Below are 13,079 nucleotides of genomic sequence, written 5' to 3'. Positions count from 1 at the left end.
TGGACAACCAGGAAAGTCCCAAGAGCTTGTAAATCTTTAAAAGAGGTCTCTACCAGCCAACTGCCGTCTGCCATAATTAAGTGGGACTTTCCGTGGTTTCTTCTTCAGTCTTTGCCTCTTGGTTTTGGCTTGGGTATCTGTTTCAGATAATCGGCTTCATCTTTTCTCACCTTCCCAGTCTGGTGTTGGAGCTGAAGTCTGGGACTTCTTTAAAAGTGACAACCACACCCTCACCCATCCTTGTCTCTTGAGCCATTCCACCCTCCCTATCACTGGCTCAACAGTAATCTCCCTTTTATCATGTCAACCTCTTGCTCTGTGTCAGGTAAGGGTCCCTAATCAAACTCAGCATCACATTATTTGTCCTTCATTTATTCTTTTAGGCAGACCTCTATCTTTGTAAGTTTCATTATGTCACAGAATGAAAGACACATGTATAATTAAGCCACAGTTAATAACATGAAGGGGAAAATGCAGGGGACCTATAATGAGAGATTGGAGCACTTAAATCAAATAAACGACTGCATTTGGGCAGTGAACTTCGCTAAAGCCAAGGCAAAGAGAGATATACAAGGAAGGGCATAATTAACTTAATTTACTAAGGGTAATCATACCAGATTGCTGGGGAAACAAATTCCTTTCCTACCTTCAAACAGGAGGATGACATCATCTCATAGACCAGCTCCAGGAGAATTTCTGCAGTAATGGGAATGTCCTTCCATCTCTGCATGGTCCAATATGGTAGCCACTAGCCACATGCAATTACTGACCACTTGAAATGTGGCCAAAGAACTGAATTTTTCATTTGACTTAATTAAATTAAATTTGGATAGCTACCTGTGGCTAATGGTACCATAATTAGAGTGTAATCACAGACTTATATGCAAATAATGTTATAAAATATCTTTAATGGAATATTATAAAATTGTCAAGACCTTCCTGCATCCTGAATCTGTTTGCTAGGGCTGCCATAACAAAATATTGCAGACTTGGAGATGGTATTAAATAACAGAAATGTATTTTCTCAAATCCTCGAGGCTGGAAGTCCAATATCAAGGTATCGGTGGGGTTGGGTTCATTCTGGGCCTCTTCCCTGGGCTTGCAGATGGCTGTCTTTTCATGAGACCATGTCCTCACTTAGTCTTTATGCAAACATTCCCAATATCTCTCTTAACCTAATCTCTCTTCTTATAAGGATACCAGTCAGATGGATTCATTTTAATTATCTCTTTAAAGGCCTGTCTCTAAATACAGTCATATTCTGTGGTACTGGGGTTTGGGGCTTTAACATGTGAATTTCAGGGAGTACACAGTTCAGCTCATAACAGTTTCCTCTGTGTGCTATTAAACAGCAGACAGGGAAAGGCATTGTGATCAGAAGCCATAGCTATATACTCCAGGCGTGTATCTTTCTAGTGCCATACTTGGGGCCAAGATGTGCTTCCAGGAATTGAGAGATGAAATGATGTCATATTCCTTAGGCCACAGTCTCTAAATAACAATCTTCTCACCCAGAATGTCAACTCATTCTCCTTTAAAGTGAAGTCTCTCAGTTGTGTCTGACTCTTTGCGACCCCCTGGACTGTAGCCTACCAGGCTTCTCCATCCATGGGATTTTCTAGGCAAGAATACTGGAGTAGGTTGCCATTTCTTTCTCCAGGAGATCTTCCCGACCCAGGGATTGAACCTGGATCTCCCGCATTGCAGGCAGACGCTTTACTGTCTGAGCCTGGCAGCAAAGGCAAGGCAAGTTTAAACCCAAGATTTGAACCCCATTGAGTGGATCAGCCTTATTTCCTCTCCTCCTTTGTTCCTGTTCCTCTGCTTTGTTCAGACTTCTCTACCCCAGGTGCCCCATACTCACTCCCACTTCTCTGATTTTGTTCACACTGTCCCTCCTGCTGGCAATACCTTGTTTTTGTTAACCCCAACATCATCCTAAGAATCTATATTCTGCTAATCTCAGCCAAGACCTAACTCATCCTCAGAACCATCTCTGAACATTCATTCTTCCTTAACACTATTCTCTTCTGTTTTCGAATCCAGTCACACTTGAAACTGACATCCCAAAATTGAAAATGCAGTTCTTCTGTTTCATAGGTCTTAGGGATTGTCTCAGGAACGAAATCATAAAGGTAAGGGTCAGGGAACAAGTGACCTATCCCTTCTGTAGATGTGACATCTTAATATAGTGGGAGCACACAGTAGGTGCCCAATAATGTCTCTGCTGCTTGACTGACAGATGTATTTTGTTCTCCCTTTCCCACCTCTGAACTATTTTTCCAATTTTACATACAGCTGCACATTTAGTATCTGGAGCCAAACCTGAGGCTGCAGCATATCACCCAAGCTATGTACAACATTTACAATAAAGTTGAAGATAGATGGCTAAAAAGGAACCCTAATCATCTCTGATATTATTAAATCCTCGAGTTTGAGTTCTCAGAGAGCCCAAGAAAATTTTCTTTTAATCTCTATGGGCTTTCTGTTCCATAGATGAAGTTATAGAGCTGGCCTGAGAAGTAATTTTGTGAACTCATTTACCAGAGGGGATGGGGGAGACTCACTGTAGTCATCCTTCAGAGGTTTGCAAGTAATAAGCATGCTCTGTTCTCTTCAAGCCCAGAAGAGCTGTGTGGGCTTCATAAATAGCCAAGCTTGGCCCGAGTGCAGCTTCTAAAATGCTGTCTGTAAATACTGCTGAAGAGAACCATCAAAAAGTTGGTGGGTGTCGCTGATGAGTGACTGTGGGTGCTTTTGTTAGCAAACAGGGCAGCAGCTGTCTCTCTCCACTCCGTGAATGACTAGCCTGCTACAGGGACTATAATTCCTTTGTTTTCCTGGTGACTGTCTTAACCAATATGACGTCTTTGATTTTTTTTAATCAAATCAAATTAATTAGTTATTTTTGGCTATGCTGGTTCTTCACTGTTGCACGGGTTTCCTCTAACTGTGGTACTCAGGCTTCTCATTGCAGTGGCTTCTCTTGTTGTGGAGCATGGATTCTAGGGCACACGGGCTTCAGTAGTTGCAGCTCCTGGACTCTGGAGCACAGGCTCAACAATTGTGGTGCAAGGGCTTATTTGCTCCGAGGCATATGGGATCTTCAAGCAGGGTTTGAACCTGAATCTCCTGCATTGACAGGTGAATTCTTTACCACTGAGCCACCGGGGAAGCCTCAATACACCTTTTTATGTAAGTGGTGGTTCTCAGCTAGGGAAGGTTTTGCCTTCTCCCCATCCCTCCTGGGGAACATTTGACAATGGCTGGAAACAGTTTTTATTGTCATAGTTGGCCCTGGGGGCGGGGTACTGTTGGTTTAATGGGAGCAAAACCACCCCCAAAGGGGTGAAAATTGGTTCTTGGAGGATTTTTTTTTAAAGTCTTACACTTTTAATATGTGTAAAGCACAAATATACATACAGGACATAGATAGATGATAGGTGGGTAGGTAGGTAGATGGTATATCTGTGGGACTGAAGTTTCACAGAGGAGGTTAATTAAGAAAAAAGTATTTTAAAAAAACTCCATATGGGACAATAATTTTAAACAGTTGAAAAGACTACTTTGTAGAAACTTATCCCCCTCCACTTACTTGCCAACATATATCCTAATTAATTCCTTCCAGAACTTACTGCAGTTGGAGAATACCCTACTTACTTTTGTTCACTTGAGTTTTTGTTTTTTTTTGGGGGGGGGTAATTTTTAAAATTATGACAGTGTGATAACACATTTACAGGAGACTTGGAAAATATGCAGTAAGGTTACATATAGTTCCACTATATATTACAATTATTTTTTAAGTAGATAAATTAATATTTTTAGTTGGAGTTTTGATATCAAACTCTCAAAAATTAATAGAATGAATATATAGAAAAGTAGAAGGATATAGCAGACCTGAAAAGCACTATGAACCAATTCAACATAATTCAGATTTATATAATTTTCACACAACAGGAGGACAACATATTCTATTCAAGTTCCCTAGACTATAAACTAGGAGACACTGGAACATATCCAGGAACATAAAACAAGGTGCAAACATTTCATGTCTAAAGACGTCTGTCCCTTGAGTTTTTCTGCCCCACCCCTCTGAACGTGAGCTTGACCCTGAGAGACCTTGGCCATCCGCTTGCCACTGTGACCCCCAGCAATGCATAGCGTTGGGCATGCAGTTGTTATTCAGCTCACATTTGGTGATTCAAGTGCACTGTAACCAAGGAATGATTTCCAACACCAGACCAAGGACCCACTGGATCAACCAGACCCCTCTTCAACTTTAAGCCTCACTTCAGTGCTACCAGATTTGTTGGATCCCTTTTGGAAATTAAGTTGAAGTCCCCTTCTTTGCTCCACGGTCAAGTTACTTTCTTATACCTGGTCTCAACTAGCCCAAGTTTACTCTTCTCCCTGACCTCTGAGACCAGTCATTCTACAGTCTAGCCCTTTTCTCTTCCAATGAGAGACCACAGTGAATACCATACAGATGTCTGACCCATTAAATTAAAACATTTTCAAGAAAAATATAACCATAGGCTAACCATCTTGGAAATTACACAGCAGAGGAAATGTATGATTATCTGATTTGACTTAGCAATCAATGGAATTACAGTGAACATGGGCAGAAGAAAAAAGACTGGAAGGAAGTAATCCAAAATATTAACAGTGTTACCCATCTCTGGAATGTGGATTTTCAGTTTATTTTTTCCTATGTTTTTGGCTAATTTAGGAGTTTCTTATAATAAGCACGCATTTCTTTTACCATAGAGAAGGGGTTTTGGTGGCTGGGTTTTTAAAGCACCATTTATGATATTGCCATGTCAAGGAGGCATATATAGGCTTGATCCATGGATCTAGGACTGATCCTATTTGATTACATGGTGACTCCCACAAAAATATTTTGGGTGGGAGGGATTTCTGTGCTCAGGAAAGCCATTGGATTTTGGCCAACCTAGTTCATTAGGCAAACAGCACCAAGTTTCATGCCAGGATGACGGCTACTATTTGTCCCAAGAATATTTTATATTTGTTAGATTTTTCATAAGTGTCCATGATTCCCCAAAATACAAGACATTCCTTCATGCTAAATGCAAAAACCGACCAACCAAACAAAAGAACACAAGCCCACATCTTTTACAGTATTTTCCAAGGGCTTCTTGGCTGCCTGAAGTCAAGCTTATGACATCCGGACCAAGGAAGGTTTCTTAATGAAATGTCTCTTGAAACCTAGACCACATTTCTTCATTTCTTCCTCACGAGTAGCTTCCATGACTGACTTCCCAAATATCCAAAACCACTGCTGTCCTGAAAAATTTTCTAGGTACTCCCTCCTCCTAGCCCATCTCCCCTGAACCATCGCAGCCGGTTCACACTTCAGTATTTGAGGAGTTCTTATTTTGTGTGATCAAGGAATGCTTTCAAATACTAGAACTTTGGCAGATCAGTTAATAAAAAGACTCAAACACTAGATCAGGCAATTCATGAATAATTACAGTGCCCAGGGTGAAGCTAACAATGTCTGGAAGGGGATCCAAGCACCCAGGCTTGGCACACAAATTGTTTCAGCTCTGAGTCATTATCTGCTCTGACCTTGGTCTCATATACCCGCAAGTGAGGATGTAATTAATGCTGTAGCAATGTACACGCTCTCTTGTAGTTAAGGCGAATCATACATACCCGTCAAAATTTGGTGACCTACTGGGAAGGGTTCATGGCATTCACGGCACAAGAGGCATATTGACACACATGGTTTAAGAACCACTATGAAACTTAAAGTGTATCTTATATTCATAGCACTCCATACTCTAGGACAATGACTTTTAGGATCCTCTTTTAAAACAAACAAACCTGGGGGGTAAGAATCCCTTAAGAAAAGATTAGATCTGGCTACCCAAATCTGCCAGAATTAAAAGGAAGAGACTACCTGCTGGGGGAAACATCATCCTTACCTCCTCCAGGGCCCATAGAGAGTCCACCACGGGCTTGATCTTCTTCTGGTTGTAGAGTGCGATGAGCTTGTCCACCACTCCCCGAATGAGGCCAGCACGGCCCTGTTTGAAGAGCAGGTTTAGAAGGGAAAACCCAGCGATGACTTTGTTCTCTTCGTATAGCTTGATGGGGTTCACCTTCTCGACTTGCCACCACTGGAAAGAGAGCAGGTGTGGGTGACAAGGAGTCAGTGCTGGGCAGGCTGGGGGGATTCCAGCTGGCCGGGAGGTACCTCTGGCTGGTGTATTTTTGTGAGTGCCTCCTAGACTGGGCGCTGCCATGAATGCACAGTGATGCTTCTAAGATGCCCAGGATCTAGGTTGCGGGGAGCCCTTTACGAAGACAGCCCCTAGGCCACATGTGACCAGAATGCTGAGTCACACAGTTGGAATCGTGATCTGGAGCTGGATCCCGCCTGACAATCTGCTCCCAATCACTCTCCAGGCTTCATTTTCCTCAGTGACGGACCGTGGCAGGATACTGCCTCTGAGGTTTCTTGGGAGAATTTAGCCTAAAGCACTTGGCTTAGTGGATGCTGGTGGTGCTGGTGATGGGCTGGTGGAGGGAGCAGGGGTCAGAGAAGTCTGAGCGAGATGGGGGCGGGGTGGGGTGCCCGTGGAAGCAGCTTTCCTTGCGGGGGACAGCAGCAGGGCTGGGGAGGTGGGTCGGAAAACACAAGATAAAGAAGAGAAGAGAAGCGTAACAGAGGAAGAAGGAACAGCATGACGGAGTGATGAGGCCAGAGGGTTGGGACTAAATTGGCGGCTCTCAGCTAGGGGCAGTTTTACCCTCCCCGCTCCCAAAGGGCGTTTGGTAAATGTTTGGGGATGTTTTTTTGTTGTGATAATTCAAGGCAGGGAATGAACTGGCATCTACTGGGTAGAAGCCAGTGTGTGTGTGCTCACTCGGGTCCAACTCTTTACTACCCCTTTGACTATAGCCTGCCAGCCTCCTCTGTCCGTGAAATTTCCTAGTCAAGAATGCTGGAGTGGGTTCCTGGAGTATTTCCTACTCCAGGGATCTTCCCAACCCAGGGGTAAAACCCATCTCTTGCATCTCCTCATTGGCAGGTGGACTCTCTACCACTGCACCACCTGGGAATTGGGGAAAAGCCAGGGATGTTGCTAAATATCCTGTAATACACAGGGCAGGCCCTTGAGACAAAATCATCCATCCCCAAATGTCACTAGCACTAAGGTCCTAAGTGGGGAACCCACACCTGACAAGTATGGCTGCCTTATTTCCTGTCTCTCGTCTTCCACTTTAGGCATGAAAAATAAGTGAAAGTGAAAGTTGCTCAGTCGTGTCCCACTCTTTGCAATCCCATGGACTATACAGTCCATGGAATTCTCCAGGCCAGAATACTGGAGTGGGTAGCCTTTCCCTTCTCCAGGGGATCTTCCCAACCCAGGGTTTGAACCCAGGTCTCCTGCATTGCAGGTGGATTCTTTACCAGCTGAGCTATCAGGGAAGCCATAAGTAAGAAAAAATAAGTAGATAACCCATTAACAAAACACAGAAATGGTTATCCAACTGCTTTGTTCTGACTTAATTATGTCCCCTTTGGTGCTGGTTAGACTCTAGAAATTTGAAGTTCCAGTTTCCGGAGGACTCTAAGAGATTAAAATGGTTACTAGTTTAATACAGAAGGCAAAGTGCCATGTGATGGACACTTAGAAACATTTATAATTTAATGTTTATGTTATGGTTTGTTTCCTTTACATCTTGCCTCCTTCCAGGATTGAGGAAGCTCAAAAAAGTAAAATACCTTGGCTTTTTTTTTAAAGTGGGGACATGAGATGGTTGGAAAATAAGTCTAAGAAAGACAGGTTGTCAACAGGGATAAGGTTCACGCACAATATTTTCACCAAAATACAGTCCCCAGGGGCCCAGGGCCGGCTCTAGAAGAGACATGTATTTGGCCTGGCTGCTTGCCACAGAAGCGGAGGTGGAGAAATGATTAATAACTTGATTCATGGTGTATGCACACTGCTTCCAGCAGTGTTTGTGAAATGAAAGCTCACTGAGTCTGTAATTGCTGCCCAGTCATGGTTGAGTTCCAGAGTCCAATGCCTGGTTTTGAATTCCAGTTCTGTCACGTACTAGGTGTGCAACTGTAAGCAGATTGCTTAACCTGTCTGTATTCAGTTTCCCTACCACACTTCGCAGGGTCGTCATGGGGAATAAGTGTGTTAACACATACAAATGACTTAGCCCAGCATCTGTAGTATGTGGTCTATAAATATGAAATCTTTTTATCATCAGAAGCTGGAGAGATATCTTGGATTGAGTGAATAAGAGTTTTGGATCTGGAGTCAGACTGCTCTTGAAATGTTGACTTCAATTGTTATTCTCATTACCCTTATGATCTAAAAACAAATGCCATGTGAACACAAACTCTGTAAGAATTTTAAGTGGGAACATCATTAGGATAGCTGCGTGAGAAATTCCTGTATGGTTCCAACTATGCCTTCGATTTCTAAGCTTTTCTCCAACGTACAGAAGAAAATGCCTTTCTAGAACCTTCCATAGCAAAGCCATCAGTCCACTCCCTCAGCATGCCCTACCTTCAATTTGCTTCTAACCGACCAACTAATATTGAACCCGGCCTCTGAAAGGGAATGGACTTTGTTCATGACCTCCAACTATAAAGCCTTCTGGTAATCAGAAGCCTTGTTCTGGGCAGGAGAATCTTACCCTCCATCCTGGCTGTTTTTACAAGCGCCTTCATTGAACCTGGGCACACTGCAATTATTTCATTAGCACTGTGTGTTGTGATTGTGCATGTAGGGGAGAAAGGGAAAACACTTCTTACAATTGTATGTAATTTGGGAGCAATTTGGTTCCCCACAGCAGGCCGTCAGCATCACATTAATTACAGCCACAGCAATGAAACAGCTGCCAGGGACACAAAGCCTGTCTTCAGGGGACATGATCCAGACAGCATCCTTCATTAGGCTCCATTCTTGCTCCCCTATTTATCCCGTAGCTGCATAATCCTTTACCTGAACTTTGAAGTTCAAACGCAAGCAGAGGCCCTTTCATTCCACTCTCAGGGCAGGGAGCATTGATCATTCCAGAATCAGGGGGTGTTTGGAGATAAAGCCTTTGGCAATCAGAGTTGGCACTTTGAGGGCATCTGGATACCTCCACAGCATCACACTGAGAGTAAATTCTAAACCCCTTGCCCCGGCTTTGTCTGACCGCTCTATTCATAATGCCTCCACCCCATCCTGCTCTTCTCTGTTGCAACACCCTATCTTCATCCCTTTCAGAGATGTTCTGAAAAGCATCTTATTAATATGTGTTATTTATTTCAGCTTGTCTCCCTCCCTCCCAAGGACATCAAATGCACCAGCCTCATTCACTGTGGTACCCGGTGCTTGGCACAGTGCCACAAACAGTAGGTGCTCAGAAGATGCTCACAGAACGAGTGAGTCCCAGCACCTCACTGGCTGCTGGGGAGGGTAGAGGAGAGAGGACGAAGGCAAGCTCTGATGAGACGCAGCGACCCCTTGTTGTGGGTGTGGGGGTAAAAATGCAGGTTCGAGTCCAGATTAGTTTAATTCTAGCAACTGTAGCTCCAGGTGGGAATGCAGACCTGAGTAGGTTCGTGATGCAGTGAATGTATCAGGAACGCAGTTTCTCAACTGCAGACACAGTTACCACTATATTCAGGACATGAGCATCTAAGTTAGTGGTTCACACACTTGCCCCTATCAAAAAAATTGCCCCAGGAGCTTGTGAAAATTTGAGGTCCCATTGTATCTCTAAGCCAGTAGAATTAGGATAAGGAGAAATGTCAGGCAGCCCTGGAGACCTGGTTAGAAAATAGCCAAACTGAAAGACTGGTCTCTCCATGGACCAAACAGAATTCACTAATGCTAGGTTTATTTTTGACCAATGATTAAGAGCACCAACAATCTCTGTTGAAACCAAAATAAAGCTTTCTGGAGTTTCTCTGACTCTCTCACCTCTCTGCTTCATTTGAACAAAAGCGCCCCAAGTCACAGTCCTGACCATGTGTAATGAGCAGGGTGGCAACACAGGCTGTCTTGCAAATGAATGATGCAGATGAAAGACAAGATTTAGCCTATCAAGTCCATGTCCTTAGAAGAGCTTACAGCATGCCAGGCAGCACCCCACCCTCGTACGTTAGACGTGCATGGATACTTACTGATTTTGCAAAGCTGAAGAAGCTCTTGGTCTCTCCAGTCACCATGTTGGATGAACCTGCAAAAGGAAGACTCCCAAGTCAAGCTCATGAAAATCAATCTCTTGGTTCACATGGAAGAATGGCAGTTGTTTGGCCCTGAACTGTCAAGAGCTTGAAAAGAAATTCAATTCAGCCTTGGAAAAATGAGGGAAATGGAGGGGGTGGGTGGTGTCAAGTTGACAATTTTAACTAAGTATCACTGGATCAAAGAGGAAATAACATTTCTCAAGGTGACCATTTTCATCACTTGGGAAAATTGGTCCTGTGGCAAAATGTGATTTAAGCCAACATTCTAATAAAGTGATGGGATGCCAAAATGTCTTGATGGTTCCATTCTTGGAGACTGAGAAATGAACTCATTTGTGAGCTTCCTTTATAGTTTTAATTTGATTCCTCGGTGAGTGAGAGGCTTGGGGAGATGACATTGACTGGGCATTTAAGTGGTGGGGAGAGGCGGGGCTGGGCTAGAATTTAAATGGATGGAAATACAGGGTACAGAGCAACAGACGAGGGTGAAAACAGGCTCAGAAACCAAGGAAATGGTGTGAGTCATATGTTAGCTCCAAAGAGGTCCGGGCAGAAAGGAGAAAACCATTTGAGACCAAAGGTGTAGGTAACCAAGCTTTGCTAGTGAACTAGTGATATTCAGAGGGAAGACAGGGAGCTGAGTTAGGGAAGATTCCCTAAGATGCTCGTGCAGAAAGAAAAGACCCCTTTCTGGGTTCTGGGTTGGGTGAAGTGTGAGAGATACTACACAATATTGGTGCCTTTTCAATAACTTCTCTGCTTTGCCCCCACAGGGACTAAGATCTTCTCAGAGAATCGTTAAATGAAAAAACAATGTCTATCTTAAACTCACTTTTTTGGCATTGGTGAACTTGCTTCTCCTTTCATGGCATGGCTTTTATGAAATACAAACATCATAGCACTAGGCTTTCATTACTTAGTAGTCAATTAATTGCTATAATGAATTAGATACTTGTGATATGATCAAGTTATATTATACCAGAATCACATCGTGAAAGTAAGGCAAAAAAACAGAACTAGTACATGAGCAACGATGGATAAAGTGTTCATCTGCATTTGACTCACATGTCAGTCATAGCCAATATCCATATGTTGTACATTGACATTCATAGCTTCTCTTATCAATAGTAATAATTTTTAAATTATGCATCTGCCCCCAAAAACTTTCAACTATTAATACATGGCCACTACGGTTAACGCCAGAATACTCCAGCAATGAAAGCTTCTTCCTTCTGTTTCTGTCACAATGATCTGATGATGACAAGATGATGCATGACCACTTATACCTTTCACATATCTCTTTTATAAACTTCTCAGCTAATAGTACAGAACTGAGTATTCTTTCCCTGAGTTATACAGAAGTAAGGCTCAATTTTCTACTCTATTGCCATGGAACAGAGTGCCAAAAATCTCACACACTGGAGAAGCCCAAGATCATATGGCTTTGGAATGTGACATCTGGCTTCAGATGTGCTTTTTTCTTTATGGAGACTAGTGTTTAAATTGCTTTCTATGCCTGTAACAAAGAGGAGAAGAAGGGGAAGGAGGAGGAGGTGGTGTTGGAGGAGGAAGACAAGGAGGCAAGGAAGAAGAAGAGGGAGGAAAGAGAAAGAGGAAGCTCTGGGGTCTCACTCTGCTGGAGGAAACCTCTCCGAGATGTCCTTCATAAATCCCCCAGACCCAAGAGCATGTAAGTGAATGTACAGGCAGGCATGGACTCCGTCCCTTCAGAGCTTCTGTCTTGATTGGGACATACAGGAGTAGTTTAGAGGAAGGAAATTCTGTACTTTGCAATTTCACCTTCAGTAATGAAGATCTTCCCATTTATCCCCAGCACCCCCACCACTGCCTGCATCCTATCCACTCCTCTCCATCCGCCTGTGGGTCCTTTATTGCCTCCTTTTTGGAACTTCCTTTGAAGCTGTTAGTGTTTCCCTCCTGTGCCACCTACTGTGGCTGGGTTTCATCTCATCACTGCCTTGGCTTGGCCTTGCTTTATTTCTTCTAGAATGAGACATGCTCATAGGATAATAGTGCAGTAGGCACTTTTATAATCGAAAACAATGAACAGCGATAGCAATATTATAGAAAACATGAAAAAATTGAGACCACCCCCATCTTATCCTGCCAACATATCAGCACATCTCATCTTTCAGAGCCTTTGTAAGCACACAGGCAGTGCTCCCTGCCCCCCGCTTCTGTTGAGCACTCACCATATAAAATGTAGGTCCCCAGTGGTTTGAGAAGGCTGAGGCCTTTCCCGGTGTTGTCCCCACAGAGGCAATCCAAAACAATGTCCACTCCTTCAGCAGAGATTCTAAATGGTGAGACGACAAAGTAAAATATTGTAACCTGTCAGGGAACAAACTGTCAGGCCCTCTCCCCTCCCATGTCATACTGTTGACTCTCAGGAACACAGAGAGTTCTGAGAGCATCAAAACATACAGAAGAAGCCTGGGAGGCAGAGGTATCCTCCTGAGTCCATCTCAAAGAATTTCACAAAGCTGGAGGATGCTAAGAACCCAGCTGGTGGTGCCAGCATGGAATGTCACAGTCTGTCTAGCCACCTCAGTCAATGTCTCTGAGCCTCAGCTTTCTTCTTTGGAAAGTGGACCTAGCATGTCTTTTTGTGCTAGGAATGAAGTGAGATGACAAATGTGGTGCTTGGCCCATTGCTAACCACAAAACAGTCACTTTGTAAGTCAATCAACAACTCATATTTGTGGAGCTTGGGTCGTGTGACCGACTCTGTCCAAGGTGCTGAAGACAGAGTGCTACAACCAAGCAAGCTCTCTGTCTTCATGGGGCTTCCAGTTTCGCAAGGTCTGGCCTTTTCCTTCTCCACCTC

At 43.6% G+C, this 13,079-nt stretch overlaps 1 protein-coding gene across 1 annotated transcript in view; it reads right to left on the bottom strand.

Annotated features, from left to right (window-relative positions):
- The window catches only part of VAT1L (vesicle amine transport 1 like), a 166,734-nt gene that overhangs the window by 71,634 nt on the left and 82,021 nt on the right, over positions 1-13,079 (bottom strand). Inside the window, exons 5-7 of the mRNA XM_043898103.1 lie at positions 12,445-12,548; positions 10,166-10,221; positions 5,949-6,143 (exon numbers count right to left, since the gene is read on the bottom strand). Coding sequence (XP_043754038.1) covers positions 5,949-6,143; positions 10,166-10,221; positions 12,445-12,548 — 355 coding nt within the window. The remainder of the gene's footprint in view (positions 1-5,948; positions 6,144-10,165; positions 10,222-12,444; positions 12,549-13,079) is intronic.

The sequence above is a fragment of the Cervus elaphus genome, chromosome 4, assembly GCF_910594005.1.
Source record: "Cervus elaphus chromosome 4, mCerEla1.1, whole genome shotgun sequence".
Taxonomy (NCBI): Eukaryota; Metazoa; Chordata; class Mammalia; order Artiodactyla; family Cervidae; genus Cervus; species Cervus elaphus.
The sequence above is the reverse complement of the archived record's forward strand: the minus strand, read 5'-3'. Positions and strand labels throughout refer to the sequence as shown.